Genomic DNA, 26,202 nt, shown 5'->3' on the forward strand with positions numbered 1-26,202 from the left:
ACGTATAAGACGGTGTGAACATTTATGGATGTTAAAACATGGAATACTGTGTAAACATGTCTATTACAAATACGTGTATGTGAATAGAAAAATGATTTCACAAGACATGAAACAAACAACAGTAGTGTTCCCACTTAATTTCTAAAAATATTCGGTCAGCAAATATTACCCGCCATCGGCAATTGCCAGTACCGCCGACGTCTGGGAGACTCCCTTTGCAAAGTGAGAGACAAGTACAGACTTCGTTACAACAAACCCCAACGGTTTGTTGTAACGAAGGTCTTTTCACTATTTTGTGGGAAAAATCTGGTCGTTATAATGAAGTTTACGTTATAAAGGGGTTCGCTATCAGCAAAATTGCCAAATGGAAAACGTGAACTTTGGAACTTTGAGATGTAAACATTATAGCGTTGAAAACGTTCTAAGCGGGGTACGACTGTAGTAATAAATCCGGGTCCTTGATTTCTTTATGCTTGAAGTTTGGATAGCATAATTATTTCTTTAGGTTTGTTTGATACATTAATTTGCGTCATCTGCGTAACAGTGGAAGCTGTCCGTCCATCCATTTTCTGATCCGTTTTATTCTCACCAGGGTCACGGGCGGTGCCGGAGCCTATCCCAGTTGTCTTGGGGCAGTAGGCGGGGGACACCCTGAACCGTTTGCCAGCCAATCGCAGGGCACACAGAGACAAACAACCATCCGCGCTCACACTCACACCTCGGGACAATTTGGAGTGTTCCATTATCCTGCCATGCGTGTTTTGGGAATGTGGGAGCAAACCGGAATATCCATAAAAAACCCGTGCAGGCGCTGGAAGGACATGCAAACTCCACACAGGAACGCCGGAGCCGGAATCGAACCCTGCGCCTCTGCGCTGTGAGGTGGACGTCCTAACCGGTCAACCATGGTGCCGTCCAGTGGAAGCGAACAAAATTATACTGACAGGGACGCATGTAAGACTATAGACACAGGCCGAGTACTTAGCTACTCTGTTGGCTGTGTTGGGAAAGCGTCGTCTTTGACACCAAATCGTCCAAAGTTCGCTTCACAAGTTTTAAAATGTACTCGTTCCGTTTATAGTTCATAATTCATCATTTTGAACTAAGCTCACAATGTTCCAACGCTATTTTGTTATTTCAACAATATGTTGCCTGAAGAACTCAAAAGACCTGAAGAATTCAAACGACTGGCATTTCCCCCATTGCTGCCATCCATTCGGTCCACACTAGTCGACAGCTGCAACTTGCTGCTTGAATTTTCTTGTTTTGTTTTGTTTAAATGAGGAATTAAAGCAAAAAACAGGCTGGTCATTTTTGATGACTGACGACGGCCCGTCTGCAACTTGTCCCGTGATACCCCAGCACCACCGCCACCACCACTAGCACAGAAATTCTCTGTCGAATGCCAGCCAAGAAATGAACAAACAGTAACTTAGCTTACTTACTGCCAACCCGATACACATTTCCTGAGTGCGGTGACCGCTAAGGTCTCACAGGTTTGGGGATTATACCGCAGAGCGCTCTTAGTTTAATTTCTTTCCTTTTGACTGAGTGGCACAATTGAATCCGTGGTAGCTTTCAGGAACTGAGGTCCATAAATCACAATTGAATTGTTCACTCGGGTCGCATTACATGTAGGCGATCAGATGTTTGAAAGTCTACATCTCATCTTCAAACATGATGCACCGGTGATTTGGTTAGGTAGTGAATTGAAAAGATGTGGCGGAGCTGGTGGCAGACGTATGTTCAAAAAGTGCCAATTAACATGATTTTATCTTGACACCAGTCCAGATATTCGATCCGCTCTTTCACGCTCGAGATAGGGAGAGGCTGGTCTCAGGAACGGTGGTCGAGGCATGCTGCTAGTTATCCGCTAGTGGCGACCCCATTTTCTGGGGTCACGTCTGTCCAGCCAGTAGAAGGAAGGACATGCAGTATATCTGAAAGGAGGCAAGGATTCACCGCTGTTTGTCTGCCTGACTCGCATTGTCATTTATAGCCACACGGACCATGCCACGGACTAGTAGACTTATTTTTACTTTCTTTTCAGCCATCGTAACAAGGTACACGAGAAACTGTTGAGATGTATGTCTGGATGGAGGGTGTGGCCCTGGAACTGGACATTAGGAGACACTGACTGCATTCACATCGACCAACCAGAACTTAAGATGCCCCATCACCAACTGGTTCTGACTTAGCCCAGACCTTGCGACTTCTCTTTCGGTAGCTTTACAAAGATAAGAAATTCAAGTGGATACTTGGAAAGTCCACTCGTCTGTCAGTCTCAAGTCTTTGTTATCCTCCAGAACTCAACGATTATTCCCCAGTGCGCAGGATTGTCTTGTACACGGGCAACACATCTGCCAGAATGGCCCAAGTGTGAATACCTGCCGGTTTCAGAATCAATTTGTTTACATCAAAGCAATACCACCCCCGAACGGTTTTAGGAAGATTACCAAGACAGACGCGGAACATTTGACGTTGAACGTCGCCATCCATTCTTGTTTGAACAAGGAAGAACCCACCTGATGATGAGCAAGCATAATAAATGTCCAAACGGCCTTTTTAGCTGAGTTGACCTGTTGTACCTCCAATGGATTTGAAAACACAGATGTTGGAGGACAGATGGAATGCAGTGAGGGTGACAGTAGTGGCTCGTTCTGTGTGTGTGTGTGTGTGCGTGTGTGTGAGGGCAGCTGTTGAACAAGAGGATTTAATAATGCCTTGTGACCTAGATCGAGCCAAAAGCAGTCTCACTTGGCGCTATTGTAGAAGAGAGAAGGATGAAACACTTGGACCAAAACACTGCGATAGAATAAGTCTCTTAAAAATCTAACAACGTCAGTGTATGACAGGAATAGTTGAGGAGTTCCGACGCGAAAAGCTGCCAAGCGCCATGAAGACAAAAACACAGCCTCGACTGATGACTGTCACGGCTTCGTTTGAGGTTGCGTTTCTGAATCCATCCATCCATCCTTTTTCCGATCCGCTTTATCTTCACAAGGGTCTCGGGGGGGTGCTGGAGCCTATCCCAGTCGTCTTCGGGTAGTAGGCGGGGGACACCTTGAACCGGTTGCCAGCCAAACACAGGGCACACAGAGACAAACAAACAACCTGTCCGCGCTCACACCTCAGGACAATTTTGAGTGTTCAATCAGCCTGCCATGCATGTTTTTGGAAAGAGGGAGGAAACCGGAGTACCCGGAGAAAACCCACGCAGGCCAGGGGGGGAAATGCAAACTCCACATAGGGAGGGCAGCGCTGGAATTGAACCCGGTACCTCTGCACTGTGAGGTCGACGCGCTAAGCACTGGACCACTGGGCCGCCCCCATTTCTGAATCCTGCAATTCAATTTTATTTTATTTTTTTTAATTTACAATAGGACTTCCTTTTGGTGCAATTTTCCAGTTGTGTGAGGATTTTTGGACTCGTCTGTTTTCAAAGACAATAAGTTTTCTTTGCGTTGTCTAGTTTTGCGGTGAAATGCCATCAAAGATCGCTTTTTCAGTCAAACTAATTTTCTCCAAATTGCACAATTTATGGGTACTTAACTTACCTTCAAAAGGAACCTTTAGCTTTGACTTGGAAATGAGAAAAAAATGAAACTCATGCAAGTGCATTCACAAGAAGTGAGAGATGTCCGCCTTCACCTTTGAATTCTTCTATTGTCTCTTTTGTCTGCTCCCATCTGGTATGAACAGCTTAACAGAAAAAAAATGAAGATGAAAAAGAATTGTTTAGAGTCATCTGTATTGCATCTCTGATCACTGTTACTGTTGCCTTTGAATTTTTAAGTAGATTTTGTGGGGCCCTCCTTGCATGAATGTTTGTTGCTGTTTATTATTATTTTATATATTTTTTATCCTATTAGAACTGCTTTAGGTTCACACATCTGAAATATTGTGATAACACCACAATCATTTTCATCGGTACATCCGTGATATGAAACGGCCGTACCATTTCATCTTCAAGAGTGAATGAGCATACGGTGATTCATCCCGTCCACGGTTCTGTGTTATCGCTTGTAGCAGCACAAATCTGCAAACACTCCTGGGGTGTGCGGCCGGAAATCTGCCTCGACTACAAATGACTGCTCGGACGTGACGGCAATGTGCGTCGAAGCTGCTCGCACTCCATCACTGTCGCCGAGCAGTCCCCTACAAGGACCAACTGTCACTCCCGAGAACCCCCCCCCACCCCCCCACAACCACCCCCAACCTCACAACCCCTGCAGTAATTTCTTTCACCTTAACGTAAGAGATGCTGCACGGCTTTGGAAAGGGGAAAATACAATCTCGGCAAAGTCGTGTTCTCTGTGGGATGAATCTGCCACACAAACGCTTGTAAACCATATTATACATTTCCTTTAAATATGTTCTGTGTCCTCTAAGGCGGCGGCCCGCAACCTTTTCGTGTCACAGAGCAGCTGAGACAAGTACATGCTGTTCGCCGAGCGGCAAACCGTTTCTTTCATTGCTTTTAAATTGCCAGTTTTCAGCCACTGGTGCAAAGATAATAATACGAGTCATTCGACATTTTGTTAACCTCGATTTTTTTTCCCCCCGCTCATTTCAAACAGTGTTATTCTACTCTACACCATATGTAGAATAAAATAAAATAACACAGGAGACTATTAAGAAATGGATCAATCAACAATTATGCCTCATAATGGAAACGTAATCGCGATCATACGTACGTCATTAGCATCATTGCTACTTGTAAATATGACTGATCAAAATTTGACGGCGATTGAATGCTGCTTCTTTCCGGTGGCTGCCAGCTAGTTATTAGCGACTAAACAGCTAATGTTTACGTGGGCAGGCTGTTCAAATTCCACTCACATGTTTGCAACTTGCTCAAATGATTCAACAGGTTTAGTGTATCGTCTTGTACGTTTTGATACGTTAGCTGTACGTTTTGGTCGCATTAGTAAATTTACTTACAGCTCGCAGGTCTGTCTCCGGTCCCAAATGGGCTGAGGCCCGGTTACAGTCTGCGGATCGGTGGGTGGGCACCCCTGCAGTCTAAGAGAGTGTCATGCCCATGGGTGTAATGTCCCACAATATGCACTAGGGGGAGCTTCTTTTTAACTATTGAGAAAGCTTATGAACAGCAACAACAAAAAACGTGAGAAAAATGAATGTGTGTAAAGTTCCATGCCAAAAATAAATATATAAGCTAGTGAAGAAGAGTGAGTCAAGACATAAAAGAAATTAAATGGACCAGAAAAGTGGACAAGTGGGTCGCACTGCTGTCTTACAGTAAGAAGCTCTTTTCAAATCAAAGGCTTTTTGGAGCGGAGTTTTCGTCTTCTCCCTGGGCCTGCGTAAGTCATACTCGACTCCGGCTTCCTTCTACGGCGCAGAAACATGACTCCATATTGTCTGGAGATGTGAGTGTGAATGGTTGTGTGAGTGTGTCAGTCACGTGACTTGACAGGCGAACGGTGCAGAATGTGCGTCTGCGATCGGCTCCTGTTTTCAGGATACCCACAAAAAAAAGGAATGAATTGAGGTTTAAAGGAAGGAGCAGGACAAAAATTTGGTGAGGGAAAAAAAGTAGATGAAAATAAATTTCTGTCCTTGCAGCGGTGGCCTCACTTTTGGTACGCATCCGTTGCCAAGCCTCTGTTGTAAAAGCTTACTTTCAGAAGACATGACATCATTTCGGAAACCTATACCTCTGTCTTTGCCCTCATTCCGTCCCCTGCCCAGCGCAGATCTGTCATGGCTGGCTACGTTTCGGAAGCAATTTGGAAATGTAAGTAGGGGGCTGCCATTCCGGCTCGACTCAGTGATGGAGAAAGGCTATGTGGGGGAGAGAGAGCGAGAGAGCGAGGGAAGACGGACTTGCAGGCTTGCTTGCAATTCCTTCTTTCTGAATATTTAGTAGGCGCTTTGTCAGATATTCTTTGCCAGGCTTGTCAGTTCCTAACAGGCTGTGTTTGAATGCGTGCCATCACATGTCCATGATGATAACACTTTAATGATGTGGGTGTTGGAGCAGCAGCAGCAGGCCTGCCCCGGGCCGGCCCATCATGGTTGCAAATGAAAGAGCGGAGGCGGAAGACGCAATTTGGAAATGACACATGGTCAGATCTGACAACCGCGCTGACGTTAATGGACACTCGCTGAATCCCAGGCTTTGGGAGCTTTGACTTCTTTTCTTATTCACAATATTAAGTTTCGTATTTGTAGTTACTCGTTTGACAGCGTCGAGCAAACATTCTGCCTGGATAGCTTTTCGTATTCACACATGGACTCTTTTATCTCTCACAATAGTAATGTGTGACTTCAATATACAGAGGGTAGAAAACGTCGACGCAGCCCAGTTCTCAAATGACGAGTTTTTTTTTGGGGGGGGGGGGGATACACCATAACACATTGCCCACATCTTTGGTTCGGGAGCTTTGGTTATGGTCCAATTAAACTAAAGGCTAAACCTTTTGGCCATAATTCCAAAAAGGTATTGGCACAAACACAACGGTGGCCATCCCCCCACAAAATATCTACTGTGGCAGCATTGTGCTTTGGGGACAGTCAGTTAGCGTTAGCATAAAACTCTCTTGACTCCTGTTCAATGTACTGTACTCAATTTATAATTCCTACATGCCCAGCCCCCACAAAGAAATGTCAACACTATATAGTTAGTATATTGTTTCTTTTTAAGTCGCTGAAATCAAATTCAGACTGGTCTGCCAATGAGTTTTCAGTCACAGAAACAGTGATGCATTCATCAAACAGGCGGTCGAGACAACTTCCCATCCGTGTTCTCGCTGCTCGACAAGATTCTCCGCCCCGCCCGTATCCACTCAAACGCAAAGTGCAAACATCAGCAACTTCCCTTCCAGCAGTTCTCTTCACTCACGCTCTGATACTCAGCCGTCATACGACAAGTGAAAACGTCTACCAGTCAGCTCGAGCGCCTCTTGACAGCCGTGCTTCCAACCTGCCTTAACGTTCGGCTCCCTTTTGTCATTGCCTCCTTACGATCTCACTATTCGAGTTGTTCCAACTGTGGGGAAAAAAATGGCTACAATCAACCCAACAATGGTGCAGTCCACACCGCCAGTGCTCTGTCCTCTGGCACATTTCCATCAGCGTTTTCTGACCTTTTCTTCGCCACTCTTGTCAAACTCAATCACGACAAAACTTAAATGCTTCTTATTTAGTTTCTCTATTAGGCAACGCCTCCATTTACCCCTCGACACACGTATCATCTTAGACAGTGCCTTATCACCTCATAAATAACATCACATGATCTGCATACTTTCATCTGCGTGATATTAATCGCCATCGCCCCTCCTTCACTCCTCCTTCCACTGTCGTCCTTGTTCACAGTCTCGTCGCCTGTGATTGATTATTACAATTTCTTTCTTTTTGAGCTCGCTCATGATCCCTCCATAAACTCCAACTGGTTCTCCTCCCCCCAAAAATTTTAATCCTTCCACCACATTACCAGTCTTGCAACAGCGGTTCCATTTGGAATGTATTTAAAAATGCTTCTGAATAACAGAATGAGAATGAAAAAATGTATGGAATTTTTGACTTTTATTCCCTCTATTTGAAAAGAGACAATATCTCGCTTATTTGTTACATATGAAAAGTTGAAATTTTGGTATCGATCTGAGCAATCATCATAGAAGGTGAAATGTTTGATTTGCTTTTGCGGGCCACACAAAATGATGTGGCGGGCCAGATCTGGCCCCCAGCCTTGAGTTTGACAGTAGTGCTGAAGAGGATAAATACAAAACGGTGGGCTGGGTGTATAATTTTTTTTATATTTTTTACATAAACACTGAGAAAATATTTAATATTAGCTGCGAGGGCGAATTACAACATGAGAAAAGGGGCCAATGAATCAATAGTCTATCATACATGAACATAATATAACGAAATATTTTATTTAGTGCTATTAAGTGATTAAAAATATGTGATTAATTAATTTCGGTCTGTAATTAATTAATCTAATTAATTTATATTTTAATCTAATCTAAAAATTGCAGAGAAAACCCCTGTTTTTATTTTAGGGCTATCAGAAAAAGGCAACCCAACTACATAAACAATAAAGGCAGAGATTAAAATGTAGATCAACGGGATTTTAAAAAATGCACTAAATGTGATGTAATTAATTAATCGCAATTAACACGATAATTTGACATCTCTTCTAAGTCAACCCCAAACTTGTCTTTTCATGAATATGCTCTGTGCAGCCCGACTGGTCTAAACTCGGCATTCTGATTGCATATGTGGAATCTGAGTTAAGCAGTCAAATCCACCCGTCGACTGAAAACGACATCGGTGTTGTTCGAGCAAGTGTGATGTCATTTTCAGCCAACAAGGGGGCAAAACGACCGCCGCTGGGAGATGGCTAAAAACAGGTGCATTTTTCTGCTTAGCTCAACTTCCGCAAACGCAGTTTGCATCATAATGCACCGTTTCGACGAGTGATGGCGCAGGGAAGAGATTCTTGTCAAGAAAACGTGGGTGTTGACTCCCGCTTATAGCCAACAATATACCTTGCATGCTGTCACAGCATCTTTGCCGATTTAAAAATGGCTGCAGTGCACATGGCTGCTTGTGCCTGTGAGTTGTTTGTGCAGCTCTGCAAGCTGTGCAAATGTCTCCCCACGGATGTCAAATAGATTCTAATTAGCTCTGCAGAATTTAATTACCATACGCTGGTGGATCACTAGGGTAGCGTCCCGGCTGAATGGACGTGTAACCAATCACACTTTGCCACAGTCGAGTGCGGCTCACAGCAGAGAAATATGTCCCCGGCATATGAATGCTCTCTTTTTTGATGTGTGTGTGTGTCTGACCTCCCTGTATATATTTATCTTTGCCACGTTTGAAAAACTGCACACACATACCTGTGAAATGGATCGCAGAGCAATTTGAAGTATTAATTCATTCCCACAACTTCATAAATCACATTGGAAAGCCTAAGGCCGACCTTAATGAAAGGCCCTCCTTCGAGATATTTAAATGCACCCAAAAGAGGATCGAAATAGATTTTTTTTCCATGAAAAAAAAGGGCCTTTTATTTTTATTTCTAAGCAAACCATATCAACTCAGAATGAATTCCTCCTGTCAACGTTTGCTTCTTTAGTAAATAGAGAAGCAATACTAGCCGGGATTATTTGTCAACCAATGAGCATATTGATTTCGAAGGAGTTTCAACAAAGGATTGCAGAGAAGGTTGCCTTACTTTTAAGACTGTGTCGTTTTCAACAAACCCTTTTTAAACCTTTTGGATCATATCGGCGTCTCCAAAAAGAACCCTGTGGACTTGAAAGGTTGTGTCACCCAAGGTTTTTCTCAATATGAGGTCAAACGCTAAGCAATGGCGCCGTTAGGCCTATTTTATGGTTCCCAGAACATTTTGAATTTGAATTGAACTGATTTTTTTTATTTTATTCACTTCTGTTTACAAAAATCACCAAAGGAGCTATGTCAAGTGGCAAGTGAATGATTCGAAATAAATATACACCTAATTTATCATTATTCACTTAAATCCGATGAATGAATCTGTGGGTTTCGCATGACTCCAAGTAGACTGCCCTTGCCATGTGTCCATTATTCAAGCCGTTCCACTTTGTCATATTGAGAACGTCCCTGTTCCAATTTCTTTTTTCGCTGCGGCCTCGGCTTTCAATGCTATGGGCCTATATGAGTGTCTGGATGACACAAAGAGCCGACTCAAAGCAGTGTAAGGTAAAGAATGGGAAGAATTATTATTCCATTATATACGGTCAAATATTGATTGGCTTCTTTCACTTCAAAGGGCGGAGAGCCCTCGTTTCCAATCCGTTCCACTTGTTCGGCTAGAGGACCACGAGTTCCCCACGACCTTGCGAGCACCAACGACGATTGCTCTCCTTAGCGCACACAGGGCGAGTCAGAAGCGGGGAAGAGAGTAAAAGAATGTGAGAGATGGACAAAAGATTTTCTTTTTTTTTCTTCATGAAAGTACAATACAATACATCCTGATTTATAGTGTGCTTTCACAACAGTTGCAGCTGTAACAAAGCGCTTTACAAAACAGTTCACAGAGTAAATAATAAATACAACACATAACATAAAAACGCGGACAGTTGTGCAATCTTAATCACTTTTCCATCATACGCCTTGTTGTTTGAAGCAGTTCTATATGAAAGAGGGGAGACTCAAGGTGTCCTTTCACCAGTGGGTCAGAGACGTCATGCTCAAAATGTGCACACGTCGGCTACAAGCTAAGTTTGAAAGTAAACAAGAAGCTGTAGAATCTATAGACAAAAAAAAAAAAGATTCATTTCTCCTGTCCCATGTAAATCCGCTTCAATTCCGAGCGGCGACTCTCAGTTCCAAGTACGCATCCGCGCTCCACACCGATGCTCCTGTCTCCTCAACTTCAGGAAGGCTCTTGAAGAGCACTTGCTGACGGCTGCCTACTTGGGCGCCATCTTGGAAAGTATTCATTCTTTATAACTACGAACAATTAGTTAGCTCCAAGCTAACAGCAGAAAGTGCCACACTACGACTAACTACACATAGCTTGTCGATTATTCTTAAATGCACAACAAAGCACCTGGCTGTTTATGTGAAGATGAAGGGAGTTGAAGAGTGCTTAAATTGGCACCGTGAAACAGGAGAGCCGAGCTCATTCACTTGGCGGTTGGCCTCATTGCGTAATGAGAAGAATAAGGAGAAGATGGAGAGACTAATAATATCTCTCCTGCACCCATATTGAACTATAGCAAGCAGGACGAGTTGAGAGCGCAACCACTGACATCTCCTGGAAATGCCAGTCGAAAGTAAAGCTATTTGTAATCCAGACTGTGGAGGAAGCAACCTGGATGTGAAATATGAAACATTTCAGGCAAGGTGCATCATGTGTGACATCCTCGGCAAAGCAATACCACGAATTCTGGATCATATTCAATGAAATGCTTGTGTCTAACATCAGTACGTATTTTTGTCCGTGTCCTGTGTGACTCTTTTGAAGTTACAAATTTTGAGATTCCGACCTGGTTTTGGTCTTAGTTTATTGCGTAGGCAGGGTTCATACATACTGTAGATATGTGCGTGTGTGGGAAAACGGGCTCGCCCTAGATCAGCAGATGAACGCGCACCTAAAAGCACTCACATTTTTTCAAAAACCAACAGTGTGCCTTATAATGCGATGAGCCTTCTATATGGATCAATATTCGGATCTTGACGTAGTATTTTGAATGTTCCGTAAAGCGCTTTGTTACAGCTGCAGCGATTGTTGAAGGCTCCATATCAATGAATCTCTTATGTTCACTTTAGTGTAGCACCATCTAGTGGATGAATAGTGCAACCACAGCCACTATTGTAGCTTCTATTCTCTGCACCTAATACATGAAAACCGTTTTAAAATAGGCCATTCGTCGAAGGTGCGCCTTATACTTCAAAGCGCCTTATCATGCAGAAAATACGGTATTCAGAATGGACTGGGCTTCTATTTATCAGTGATAACCTTGGAATTTTTGCTTGCACCGCGAGTCAAGGCTCTTGTTTGACCAAACCTCTGGATCTCTGCAGCCCCGTCGGATTGATCCTGGGGAGATCCAAATATAGTTACAGTATGTGCATTTTGACAATGCTGGGCAGTGACACAAAGCTGAATGAGCAGCCGAAATGGATGTGGCCCCTGCGTACGATATACAGATTGAGGATGTAAAAATGCAAACTGTTTTTTTTTAATATGTCTGTAGTGGATATAAAAAGTCTACACACCCCTGTTCAAACGGCAGGTTATTGCGATGTGAAAAAATGACACCAAGATAAACCATGAGACAACTTTTTACACCACCAATGGAACCAATAATCTGTACAACTGAATTGAAGATTTTTTAAAAATCTATTTTTATAGGGGGAAATAAAAACGACCGAAAAAATATGGTTGCACAAACATGCACACACTCCGGAGTCAGCGCACATTCGCTAACTTTTTTTTTTCCCCTGTGCTTTTAATTGTCAATCAAAATGTTATTCCTTTGTAACCCAACATGAAACTTGCCAGATCGGGTACAGGGAGGAGCTGAACAATCGCCAAGTATGACTGACAAATACCAGATCACAAATCTTCGTAAAGAAAAGCGTAGGGACGACGCACGGTAAGAAGCAAAGTAAAACTTCTGCCGGATTGAAATACCAAGCTGATGATTATTCACGGCAGGTGCAACGCAGCAACGCTCAGCCGAGTGACTCGGAACACAAAAAAAAAAAAAAAAAAAAGAAGAGCAGACAGGCAGGTGGAAAAACAGGAACACGACACGCAGGAGATGATGTTGTATAAAAACAGGCATGTCCCGAGGCCTCTTGCGGGTATCAACGCTTCCAAATTACAGCTAAGCTGCAGCTCTTTCCCGGCATGGATGCTCGGTTGGACGGTTGGAGCTGAGCTGGCTTTGCTCTTCGTATCTCACACTTCCCTTCCCTGTCATTCCCTTTGTTAATTAACATTTCGACTTTCAGCTATGGGGGCAAATTATCTTCTGGACACAGAGCACAATTAACTAGTATAACCGTCATGTTGTCAGAATGTGCTGTCTCTCGCTAGAATAGTGTGATGGATGAAGGCCTCGGCATGGATGACGCCGCACACACTTTTCCGTCCCTGTTAAATTAAAAGGATACCAAAATGAATATGCTATTTTCAGGAGTTTTTTTTTTCCAATGTCACTAAGTAAAAGGAAATCATGCCCCCTGGACTCCGAACATTTGTTAGGAACCGTCAAGGATGGGGGTACGGAGGCACTCCTCTGCGTCACCTTTTCTTATGTGAGGAGGTGGAAAGAAAGCTCTATTCAAGCTTTGTCAGATAATTGATGTTTTTTTTTGTTCATTACCATTTAGAAATAAAGTGTGATGGAAATGAGCATTTTCGTTCCTCGTTACAGAAATCGCTAACAATGACCCCCCCCACCCCCACCCCCCATCATTGGTGCCACATCATAGGCAAAGCTCTCTTATCTCCAATGTTATTTACATCTCATTAGTGTCACCGGGAAACTGTGCGAGTTCGGGAGAATAAATAACCCCGGCTGCAGAATGGGCTGGAATCGTGCTTTGTGAATTGAGCCAAGTCACTTGCTTGGAATCTCATTTACGAGAGCCGGGAATCAACATTATTTTTCTGTACATGGAACAGATCGAGATCCCTTCTGGTTTTACGTCAAGACGTATTTTGATGCAAAGCCATAAAAACTGTATGGCGACAAATGAAACCAAATTATTCCAAACACGACTCCCTATTTTGCTGAATGTAGTTGTTGAGATTAGTGTGTTGCGTTTGTTTGGCCAATGCTATATATATAGAACAAACAAAGGTACACAGTTTCAACGAATCAAGATATCGGTAGAATAATTGTTGTTGTTTTTTTACTATCTTGGGATTTGATTTGCCTGCCATCTGGATTTTTGGAAAAACACTGGCCAGATTGAATGTTTGCCTAAGATTAATTTTCAGCATTTGGTTGGTCAGGAAAACTCTTGAAATCTAGCCCTGCCTATTTTTGTCTACAGTTTTTCATCTCTCTCTCCAAGCCGGTGGCCCCTTCCATGACGTTAGACATGTTTACTTCCTTTTTCATTTTGTGTCTCCCAATTTAGCATAAACCCAACATTGAGTTAACATGTTGTAATGCTCTCGTTGTAATGCTCATTTCACATTGTGGGCCACATACGGACTCGGTACATGCCAACATTATACCATGCTGTTCTATAAATAACAAAAATATCATGTCTTTCCTTTGTTTTGGTATAAAGAAGCATTTGGCGTTTTCCTATCGTCTGCTGTGTTGGGTCTGTCTCAGTGACAGACTGAGACTGCTGTTTTCTTCTCTGATCAAAACAGTGTGCGCCCCTAGCGGATAATCCATGAATTGCATTTTATTAAAAATATTCATTCTGTCTTTAATGCATTTTTTTACTTTTAAATTATCCTGCGGGCCAGATCAAACCTCCCGGTTCTGACCCGCGGGCCGTATGTTTGACACCCCCGATTACTGCAGCATCCCGTTTTTGACGTTTAGACACGCACCGTAGATGTTAGACGCTATCTTATTTTTTGTGTTTTTGCTTGTTCATTTGATACTGAAGCTTTTTAGTCAAGTATTAAGGAAGAAAATGGCTCCCTTGTCCTTATGTTTTGTTCTCGCAGTACTCGGCCCTTGTTTTGCCACACGGAGCCTCGAAAATGAGTTTTCACAGAGGCGTAAATATTTGCAAATCTCCATCGCAGAACGGAGGTGCACATGGTCTGATCGATGCGTGGAGTGAACGTGCCGACATTGCGCCGCACTAAAAGAAGATTTCACTCAAGACACTGCGTTTTGACAACACTGAGAATTTATTTGTGGCAACAATCGAAACGTAAACATTTGGAATCATTTTTTTGCACAGGGCCAAAGACTGAACCCGTCGAACTCCTTATGATGTTTGATGTGCTATTTTTAGGTTTCTGAAATGCACCCTTACACATTTCCAGAAGCGCCTTGTGGACAAACGTCTTAACGCTTTTGCGAAGGGGTGAGGGAGGACGCTGGGAAAGCAGAGGAGAGAAATGACAAAAGCAGGCAGTTCAAACGAGCGGAGATGGAAGACAAAAACAGCGGCCAGAATCGCTGGTCGCCCCGCAGGCCGTCGAAGGCCGCCAGAGGCGACGTCATTCTCACTCACCCATTTGCTCTTATTCCCGGACCTTGCTTTGACAAACTTGAAGTTGCTCTCTATCAGTGAGCCACAGGCTACCTCTCTGCTGCCTTTTTTCTTCATCTCTCTCTCCCTTCAACCCGGTGGCCCTTTCATTTTTAATTGACACTGTAGTTTTGGTGGGCTCGCAGGGAAAGACTTTGGTTGCCAGGCAGTGCCAGCCAAGCCTGCGGGCCTGGCGAGGAGAGGCCAACAGTTCTCCCCGGGCAGCCTTTCCGATTGTTTTGGGCAAATGTTGTCAATCGGTTGTGAAAGATTGTGGCCGAGCATGCAGCCAGACAAACGGATGTTGTCATCAGTCTATCGCTGGACGAATTTGTACCGTATTTTCCACACTAAAAGGCGCACCGGATTATGAGGCGCACCTTCAATGAATGGCCCATTTTGTCATTTTTTTCATATATTGGACGCACCGCAATTTAAGACGCAATCTACAATGCCTCCACCAGATGGAGCTACGCTTAAGGAAACACCAACAGAACGATCAGATGTCAGTAAAACGTATTTAATAAAGCAGCGACACAGTGCACTTAACCAACGGCAAGTTAGAACATTGACTCGTTAATGTTGAACTCTCTTGCCACTGCTCTATTTCCGTGTTCAACTGCGTAACCGTCGCCTTGAGTTGGATTGGATTGGATTGGATAAACTTTATTGTCAAATGTACTGTATGTTTCACATACAGTACAGATGAAAATTTCTTCCCTCTCAACACAAAACAAGACAAGAGTAGCTACTGCGGGTGTCCGCGCCACCATCAAAAGAAAAAATGACAAAATAATACAAAACAACACATGAGACACAGACAATCGTGCACTTTTAACCACTTTCCTGCATACACTTTGTTGTGATTTTGCGTTCTTCATTTCTCTTTTATGAGTAGCGTTATTTAGCCCCAGGTTGTTCCCATGCGATTTATGTTGCACTTCTTTGCTCTTGCAACCTTATTTCATAAATCAAACTTTTTTTTTTTGTACTCGATCTCATCACTTTCTGCATTTATGTGAGCCGCTCCTGTTTCCGACTGGTCCGGAACCATAACGCAAGCTTCAGTATTACCCCGAAGTGAATTAATCCATAAACCTTTGCGATCAGCTGCCAATTAAGCCGAGCGCTGTACATTTATATCTGTACTTGCTTTCACGAGCGGTGAATTACATTCCGGAACACCTCAGCAAACAAATTAACTGCCATATTGCTTCCGCTTTGACAATTTTCGGTAACAACCTGAAATTTAGATGCGTTTCCTAACCCTGTGATTTACGAGGGCCTGCCATTCCGCCGTCAAGTGGAAATATTTGCTTTCACAAAATTCATCGAAAAAGCGGCAGTTGTAAAACGGGCGTCTGCTTATCTCCCGCTTCTGTTCCTTACCGCAGGCTTTCTGAGCACCGGAGACCAGGCGGCCAAGGGCAACTACGGCCTGCTTGATCAAATTCAGGCTCTCAGGTGGATCAAGGAAAACATCCAAGCCTTCAAAGGAGACCCCAAACGAGTGACCATTTTCGGCTCGGGTGCCGGCGCCTCATGTGTCAGCCTGCTGACCCTCTCGCATTACTCAGAAGGTACATCTCTTCGCTCACGCGGGCTTCGACAAAATTCGCCGACATGTCAACATGTTTCATCATGTTTCGGTCACATCCGGTCTTACTCGAGGACGTTTTTCTCGTCTCCTTCCAAAGTTCAAATTAAATCATCATACGTACGTTAAAAAAGCTGCAAGCAGCCATGAAAAGGTCTTCTCATTTTTTTGTTTGTTTTTTTCCTCCTTGTTAAAGGAAATGAAAGGAAAAGATCGGACCTCCCCGGGGGGAAGTTCCGATGGCATCAGATTTAAAAGGGGTCTTCGAAAGTAATCGTTCAAACTGCATTCTTTTGTGCCAATTTAGTGGCGTGAGATTTGGGTTAAACGCGGAGATCCTGAAAGTGACAGCGATCGATTGAACTTCCTATTACACAGTCTGCCGCAATCGTCTTTGAAATCGGTAAATTATTGACAGGCCGGATGATAAAGATGGAAATTTTAGGGGGAATTAAAGGATGCTCAACCCTGCAATGCGCCAAAAAAAGTAACTGTGCAGTGACTACGGGAGGGTTCTGTAGTCAAGCGGCTATCATGGCACCGATATGTCATATAAAATCGTGTCTGATTTGACCTCAGAGGAAGTATTTACGAGCCTGTCTGTGGACCATATTCCTTAAAACCTCAGATCCATCCTTCCTTCCTTTTAATTATTCCCCATTTTGTGTTTGACAGATTCAAAATGACTGCTTTTGATAAGTCCTCATACACTAGAGAGAACTAAATATGGCCGCTATCCGACATCTTAATTAACAGTGGCAGCAGCAAAAGCTTGAAAGTTGCTTAACGGGCTTGGGGGGTGCGGTGGGATTGGGAGGTTGGGGGTGCGAGTTGGGGGGTTGTGGGGGGTGCTAACGTGAGGGCTAAACCTCCTTTTGAAGTAGGCCTCCTTGACTCATCACTTTCTCTTGCCTGCCTGTGGATAAATAGTGCTTCAAAATTAAAAATACTGAATCTGCAATCATTCTAATTTCAAGAAATTGGCTAAATGTGGATCGGGGGTGAGCAATCTTTTGGCGAACTGAGAGCTACTTCCTGGGTACTGATCAACATGAAGGGCGACCTGTTTGAGATTCCCTTCTGAAATATGACATTTTCTGAAATTACTAATCATAATGTTGCTGTAAAAAACAAAAAAGTCAGTTCCGGATGAGTGCTATTGAAAATGGATGGATGGACAGATGGATAATGTTGCTGTGAGAAATGTTCACATCTCAGAATTAGGAAACATCAGCATCAATATGCGGCACTTTATTTCTAGAAATCTCTGCCAGTGTTGACATTTTCCAATTCTTTTACGAGTCAAAAATCACAATATCCCATCACTGGTGAGCTATACTGTATTTCCAACAGGCCCGCGGGCTACTCCCATTGGCCTTGAGGGCGACCTGGTGCCCGCACGCAGCACGTTGGTTACCCCTGATGTTGATATTGTGACGGTCTTTTGTCATTGCTACGGTGATCTTTCCTCAGGCAAATCTGTGTGATTGTTTCAAATACCGTATTGGCCCGAATATAAGACGGCCCTGATTATAAGATGACCCCCCCTTTTTCAAGACTGAAGTTTGAAAACACCAAATTAGTTTTTATACAGAAAATAATTACAGTACATCTGAAACAAATGATTCTAACAATATATTTGAGAGAAAAAGCATGTTATTTTGCCTCATTCAAATCTTAATATCTGAACATTTAAATATGTAAACTAAAATGCAATTACATTCGTAAATGAATGGCTTCTGGTTTTTGAAATATAAATGACATCATAACTTCTCCTCAGCTGCCGGTTAACCTGGCCGATCTTCGACCCACTTTTCTCCAGATTGTCGCTACGTTTCTCCGTTTTCTGTTATCTCTTCTATTATTTTGTTCTCTTTTCCTTCTTACCTCTATTTTTTATTTTTCTTCTTCGCGCTACCGCTATTTTTATTTTATTCTTCGTGACAGGGGGTTCACTTTGGCCTGGGGAGTCAAGTTCAGCATTCGCTTCAATGATATCTGGCGCCATCTAGCGTCGTGAATGGGTATAATGTCTAGACCCCGAATATAAGACGACCCCCCACTCTTTCAGTCTTATTTCAATGCAACCAACACCGTCTTATATTCGGGCCAATATGGTACATAACGCGTAATCATCTTTGTTTTGAGTTTGGCAGTGAACGGTGAGTGGATTTAAACATCTTGAGGGCTCTCTCGTCAAGAATTATTGACTGCCTTTCAACCTGCGGCTTGTGACTTAGACTTCACAGCCACCGGAGAGGGCTCATATTGCAAATGTTCTTCTCCAAAGTCAAAGCAAAGAATTGGTCAAACGACGGCTTGTGACTTGAAAAAACCTGAACGCGGTTTGACTCCTCTCGCAAGGCACCACTGTCTTTAATCTTCGAGTTAATTTGCTCTGGCTCAGTCTGTTTGTATTAAGCCCCGAACCGAAATCCCAGACAGATCACTTTCATATAACCCGCGAACAAAAAGCTCAACAAAGCAAACAATCCAAATCCCACTCTAAGCATCTTTCCATGGGCGACCCGGAGAATTCAGTATTCCGTGTTTCAAACGGGACGTACGATTGCACTTTGAGGTGCGTTCCCACAAAAAGTGACCCCGCGTGAATCACACTCAATTCTTGATGCCCCTTTTCAGATATGTTCCAGAAAGCTATCATCCAGAGCGGCACGGCACTTTCCAGCTGGGCGGTCAACTACCAGCCCGCCAAGTACACGCGTGCCCTCGCCGAGAAGGTGGGCTGCAACATGCTGGACACCATCGACCTGGTGGAGTGTCTGCAGAACAAGAACTACAAGGAGCTGATTGAGCAGTATGTGACGCCGGCAAAGTACCACATCGCCTTTGGCCCCGTCATTGACGGCGACGTGATCCCCGACGATCCCCAAATCCTCATGGAGCAAGGCGAGTTCCTCAATTACGACATCATGCTGGGCGTCAATCAAGGCGAGGGATTCAAGTTCGTTGACGGGATCGTGGACAGTGAGGACGGCGTGTCGGCCAACGATTTCGACTTTGCCGTGTCTGACTTTGTGGACCACCTGTACGGCTACCCCGAGGGCAAGGATACCCTACGCGAGACCATCAAGTTCATGTACACCGACTGGGCAGACAAAGAGAATCCGGAGAACCGGCGCAAGACCTTAGTGGCGCTGTTCACAGACCACCAGTGGGTGGCGCCAGCGGTGGCTACAGCCGATCTCCACGCCCAGTACGGCTCGCCCACCTACTTTTACGCGTTTTACCACCACTGTCAGAGCGACATGAAGCCCAGCTGGGCCGACTCGGCCCACGGCGACGAAGTCCCCTACGTGTTCGGGATCCCGATGATTGGCCCGACGGATCTCTTTAACTGCAATTTCTCCAAAAACGACGTGATGCTGAGTGCTGTCGTCATGACCTACTGGACTAACTTTGCCAAAACGGGGTAACTATTATTTTCCACCTCATTTGATTTCTTAGGATTTGCCTCATTGGCACATTCTCAGAACGTCGTTACGGAAGATCTTTGTGGTGATTTGGTTACATACAGGATAGCTTGGAGATAAATTAACACCAACATTGATCGGTATCACACAACATTCCATAAAATAACCAAATCTGTCTCACGCTGGATTTATTGTTTTAAAAGGAACAATAGATTTGGAAATACAACAGCCAATGAAAATGTTTGTTAATCGTCGCCATGTCACCGTTATTACAGACTTGATTGAACGCTTAATGGGACCATATGTAAGAAAAGCTCACAGGGAAGAACAAGAGCCTTGAGCGGTGCGTTAATGTCTGAGCATTCATCTGCCGAGGAGTGGCATATTGTCGGAACATATGGTTGGGCTAAGATGACAGGCGTTGCGACGAATCCCACCACATGCTAGTAGCCCGATTGCGTACGGCCCCGAATGTAGTCACCGTTTGGAGAGCAGACACTGCATGACGCAACACTCCACTCTGACCTCAAAGCAACTATAGGCAGTCGTTTGAGACTACAATAACACAAATTATATAGATGATTTGTTCGGTGAAATTATTATAAATTATAAAATTATAAAAATCGCATAGATTTGGGGGCAGGAGGGGCAAATAAATAGCATTCAGTCTCGTTACTTGGAACCTGTAGGGCGCTATTTCTGAATACAGGCGCACATGCACTCGGCATAAAAACCGGCGGACAAGCGGCGCTACGTCATGCTGGGCGTTCCGAGGGAACTAGGGCGTTTTCTGTTTCACACTCCTGCCACAAGACACTTTGCTGACAGGATGAAGATGAGACTTTAGACCAATTGAAACCAGGTCTCAGTTTTTGTGGGCCATGGCAGACAGTTTCTGTGCTCTGCCGATATGTGTGATGGACGTCGTCATCTTTCATTCATAAAAATCACATCAGCTTCTGCCACTGAATCCTTGTCGAAATCAATTCATCGAATGCATTATAATTGTTATTGTCATCTTTAAGATATATTTTTTAAATAATCGCCAGCGGCCAACTATACCTCATCCGCAATGAGAGATCTTGCAGGTCCTTATAAACGTGCTCTGCACGTGCAGATCTTCTGCACGATCTTCTCTTCTGCTTCCACCGCGTGGACCGTGCGCGTCTCCTGTGCCGAATTTAAAGGGAATGAAGGGAGCCGTTTCCATTGGCTGGGAATTAATCCCGTGTTTCGTCATGTGGTTCTGTGTACCTTTCTTATCACTTTCAATGTGTGCTCCCACCATGGTAAATGTAAAACATTTACCATGCTCAGTACGATTATTTAATAATTTTGTCTCGCCCATTTGGTTTTTTTTTTGGTTTTTTTCAGGGACCCAAATCAGCCAGTCCCACAGGATACAAAGTTCATTCACACAAAGCCCAACAGGTTCGAAGAGGTGGCCTGGACAAAGTATAACCCCAAAGACCAGCTATACCTTCATATTGGTCTCAAGCCTCGCGTCCGAGACCACTACCGCGCCACCAAGGTCGCCTTCTGGCTGGAGCTGGTGCCGCATCTTCACAACATTAACGAATTCTTCCAGTACGTGTCCACCACCACCAAAATACCCCCGCAAGACACCACGCCGTACCCTTACACCAAACGCTTCCCGGGCAAAAACAATTGGCCCTCCACCACTCGCCATCCGGGCGTGCCGTCCGGCAACACCAAGCACACCACGGACCCGCGCAAAAGCGACGACCTCATCGACGAATCGACCGTGCTGATCGAGACCAAGCGGGATTACTCCACCGAGCTGAGCGTCACAATCGCTGTCGGCGCCTCCCTCCTCTTCTTGAATATCTTGGCCTTCGCGGCACTCTACTACAAAAAAGACAAGCGGCGCGCCGATTCCACTCCCCACGCGCCCACCCCGCAGCATAACTCCACGCCGGTCAACGCGCCGTCCGCCGCCAACGACGTCGCCCACCTGCGGAGCGAGGAGCTGGTGACGCTGCAGATGAAGCAGCAGCAACTGGAACACGAGCACCAGCGCGAGGCCATGCAAGTCCATGACACGCTGCGCCTCGCCTGCCCGCCCGACTACACCCTCACGTTGCGCCGCTCGCCCGACGACATCCCGCTGATGACGCCGAGCACCATCACCATGATCCCAAACTCACTGGCTGGCATGCAGCCGCTGCACAACTTCAATACTTTTGGCGGCAGCCAGAACAGTACCAACCTGCCGCACGGCCATTCCACCACAAGGGTATAGCTCAGTTGGGGTCGGACCGTAGCGGAAACCCCCCGCTGTGAGCGCGAGAACAGATTTGACAAAAAAAAGGCAAAAGGAAGTGACGAGAAGCACAGACTCCGAAAATTTCAGGTCGAAGTTATTTTGCTACGCTGCCTTCTTGACAAAGCATATATAGGAAATATTGATGTCTTTTTAACAAAGACAATCGGAATTGTGAATGTCTCTGTTGTAATAACGGTTTGGAGCTGAGCTTCATGGAGTTTTATCAACAGAAAAAAAGGACAGCGAATGACTGAATTGCTTTTCATCTTGTTTAAAAAAAAAATAGAAAAAAATGAAAATTTAAAAAAAAAGCAAACAAATGCATTGCAACGACGGACATACAAAGAGACTCTTCTGGAATCGCATTGTATTGATTATAAATTTCAGATTGAGTAGAAAAGTATTGATATCAAAAGAAAACGCCATGTGATCATTTAAAAAAAAGAGAGAGGAATACTTTTCAGAAGTGTCCTATTGGTATTTTTCGTTGGGCGGTTTTATTCTGAGCTTTCTGTTATGTGTAAATACTGCATATATATATATATATATATATCAACACAAGTTATCTTTTCCCCTTCATTCAGTGTTTTTTTTTCTTTTGGGAGGGGGGGGTCAGAGCTCCGTCCCCCCCCCCCCCCCCTCCCTCGAAATGTAGCCTTTGGGAGTTGTGCATTTTCGGCCTCCAAGCCATGAAGTAAATATTGTTTTATTGCTTTGTGTGTTGATGCAAGATGTCTGCAAGGAACTTCTGTCTCAGTTCAAGACTTCTAGGAATGAGGACTAATCTAATCTGCTGTTAGGTGATTTTTTTTTTTGTATTTATATTATTTATTTCTGTCTGCATCTAAAGAGATTACACATCTACAATTTGGCCAGAAATCTATTACATTGTTTTTTTAAGGACTATCAACATTAGTTGTAATAGAATAAATGTTGGAATATATGTTACATACTTCAAATTTTATTCATATGCGAGCAATATGTAAAGTATCGTGTGGGGCTTGTGATATATTTTGGGTTCCAAAGCAAGCGAATGAATGTAAATAGTATTCTATTTATTATGATGACATGAAAACAGAAGATCATTAATGTTCATTTTGTTTTGCATCTGTTGCGCTACAACGGGGACGACGGGACGTCTGCTAAATCTATTTAAGAAAAAAAAAAACCACACTCGTGGATATAAATACAATTCAAAATGGTTACTTTATTATCAAGTATTTGTTTGCTATTTTGCCTTAAGTGATGATCGAGATTTCTGGCTGGACACGTGTGTACATTTTTTTCTGCAATGTTTTTAATAAAATGTCTAAGTATTTTCTACAAAGAGAGAGATGGGGTGGAAAATCAAAGGAGGAGTCACCCGTTTATCACCAATTAAAACAGGGTATTGGTCTCTTAAAACGTCTGTGACATCATTCGGTCCAAATCCTCCTCTGATCAAGCATAACGGCACACGTTTCACCCTCTATTTTTACAGCTCTCTTAAAAGCTGCTTGTTTTGGTGGGATTGGGAAGGGAGGTCTGATTGCATCCCCCCCCCCCCCCCCGAGCCCCACTCCCCTTTACCTGCAGGGTGTGCCAACGCAAGTACGCTTTGCATTACCAAGCGCATCGATTGTATTTTCACCTCCGGAGATCACAAATACCCACTTGCCAGTAGGTGTGCAGCTGTGCAATGCAGCAAACGCATTGCGTAAACCCAAGCACTCCTCTGCTCATTGATGAGTGCCAATATATGCGTGCAATGACGGCTCTGCTTAAAGCCAGAGGCATACTACTGAGCGCGAGCTGTTCGAACCCCGCTGAGTTGGAAATTAGTTTAGCTCAGAATGTTGAATTGGAAGGGAATGGCGTCGCGACAGCAATCAAAATGGTGCATGATAAATCATATGACCTGTCGCAAAAAAAGGAAGAAAAAAAAACATCTGTGGCAGTGTTGTTTTCATCCACGATATCATAACTGTTGTTGCTGCCACCTTTTTTCCAAATGCTAACATTTCGATGAGTGAATAATATGGCTCTTTGACGAGTGACGCGTGACAAGATGTGGGCTAATTTTGATTGAGGGGGATTTGGATGGCGGCTCGGTGGTCCAGTGGTAGCGCGTCGACCTCACAGTACAGTGGTACCGGGTGCAATTCCAGCTCCGGCCTCCCTGTGTGGAGTTTGCATGTTCTCCCCGGGCCTGCGTGGGTTTTCTCCGGGTACTCCGGTTTCCTCCCACATTCCAAAAAACATACGCGGCAGGTTAATGAAACACTCTAAATTGTCCCAAGGTGTAAGTGTGAGTGTGGATGGTTGTTTGTCTCTATGTGTCCTGCGATTGGCTGGCATTTAGTTCAGAGTGTTCCTCGCCTAGTGCCCGAAGACAGCTGGGATAGGCTCCAGCACCCTCCAGACCCTTGTGAGGATAACTGGCTCTGATCAATTTTCCAGTCATGGAAAACTTTTTTTTTAAAAAGCAACGTTTCCAGTTTTTAGCTAAGGTTACGCTTCTGGGCTAGTGAGCCTGGCTGTGGCGCTGCTAGCATGGGCTTTGGCCTCGCTCCAACCCATCAGCAGCTCATTAGTCAATCAGCGATATCCCATCCTCTTGATGTACTTCGCAATGAATGTAATTTAGATGTCAACAGCCAAGTAATTTTCCCCCCCCGCCAATTTGGTAATATTGAAGCAATCTGGTTAAATTTTTCTATTTATCCATCCATCCTCAGGAGGGTGGGGGGGGGGGGGGGGGCAAGGACGTGCCAGAGCCTAACCCAGCTGTCTTCGGGCATTAGGTGGGGGACGCCCTGAACAGGTTGCCAGCCAATTGCATGCATATATAGACCCAAACAACCATCCGTGCTCTCAATCACACCTCGGGACAATTTCGAGTGTTCAGTTAACCAACAATGCATGTTTTTATGGGGGGGATGTGGGAGGAAACCGGAGATATATTTATATAGAGAGAGAGAGAAGAGAGAGAGAGAGAGAATTTATATTTCACTTTTACAAGAATGTTCGTCATTCATTCGTCACAATAATTTTTTTCCAGACGAAAACGAAATGAAAACAAAAATAGAAGTCATTTAGGGATAAAAGAAGGTTAACTAAATTGATTGACAATTTCGTCAACAAATAAAAGACGAATGAAAAAAAAACACAACGACGATATCCAATCAAAAGAAGGAATCCTCCCCGGGGGGTGAGAGAAAAGAACCGGTCGGAAAACGGAACAAAGCGAGAATTGAACCAATCAGAGGCTGACTGGAGCGGGGAACGGAAGCCGCTCACCCGCTTCAATCACGCTGCCGGGGAGAAAGAGGTTGAGAAAGATCAGATGGTGAAAGTGCGAGACTGGCTGAAAGCGACGAGAGGATTTGTGGGGCCCATTCGCGTTCCACGACGAAGAAAAAATCCAAAATAAAGACAAAATGTAAAGAATGTGGAACGATCATGCGTGGGAAGAACACGCCGAATTTGAAGGGACATCTGCAGAATGTCAACCACGAGAAGGTAAATATGCTGCCACTGCTAACGTTGTAGCATTAAACCGTGGCGAACTGAAAAGAATCGTCTGCGTAACGTCACCGAGTAACATACAACATGAGTACTGAACTTGTAAAATTAATTTACTGTCACGCTGTACTGTACATGATTACTTTATATGTAAGCGTATATTCATCTCGTAAATATAAGAGAGATGGAATGTAAAACATCTCGTGTTATTTTTCTTACTCCGCAATTTGATAGCACATGTTCTGTTGTCTCTTTTGTAATGCGGCTTACTTGAATGTTTACACGGCAATACTAACTATACCTTTGCATACGTGTATAGCACATATTCTTCGTTTTGCGGTAACTGGAATGATCACGACTGCCAAACTTGAACACATTGCTTTTTACTCGTCATGTTTTTCAAGCTTTGCTCTCTCACTGTTTAAAATTGCTTTTTTTTGTAATCTTTTGGATTCTTTCTCTGAGATGAGGGAGACTTTCAGTGTGATCAGTGCTCAGGTTGCTTTTCTTACTGTGCATGTGACAAAGGAATTCTAAAATGTTGAATCTTAAATTTAATTTTGCGACTTTTTGGGGAGAAGAATAAGAATATGAAAACCTTTATTTGTCTCACAATGGAGAAGTTCGCATATGAAAACCTTTATTTGTCTCACAATGGAGAAATTCGCAATCTA

The 26,202-nt window shown here is 44.0% G+C and overlaps 1 protein-coding gene across 1 annotated transcript in view; it reads left to right on the forward strand.

Moving 5' to 3' along the window:
* Positions 1-23,422, forward strand: part of nlgn4xa (neuroligin 4 X-linked a) — a 58,627-nt gene extending 35,205 nt beyond the window's left edge. Inside the window, exons 4-6 of the mRNA XM_086111126.1 lie at positions 16,101-16,286; positions 18,947-19,736; positions 21,112-23,422. Of these exons, the coding sequence (XP_085967252.1) occupies positions 16,101-16,286; positions 18,947-19,736; positions 21,112-22,000 (1,865 nt within the window). The 3' untranslated portion in view covers positions 22,001-23,422. The remainder of the gene's footprint in view (positions 1-16,100; positions 16,287-18,946; positions 19,737-21,111) is intronic.
* The last annotated feature ends 2,780 nt before the right edge of the window (positions 23,423-26,202 follow it).

Source organism: Hippocampus guttulatus, chromosome 1 (genome assembly GCF_054856545.1).
Source record: "Hippocampus guttulatus isolate MCC_2025c chromosome 1, RoL_Hgut_1.0, whole genome shotgun sequence".
Classification (NCBI taxonomy): domain Eukaryota; kingdom Metazoa; phylum Chordata; class Actinopteri; order Syngnathiformes; family Syngnathidae; genus Hippocampus; species Hippocampus guttulatus.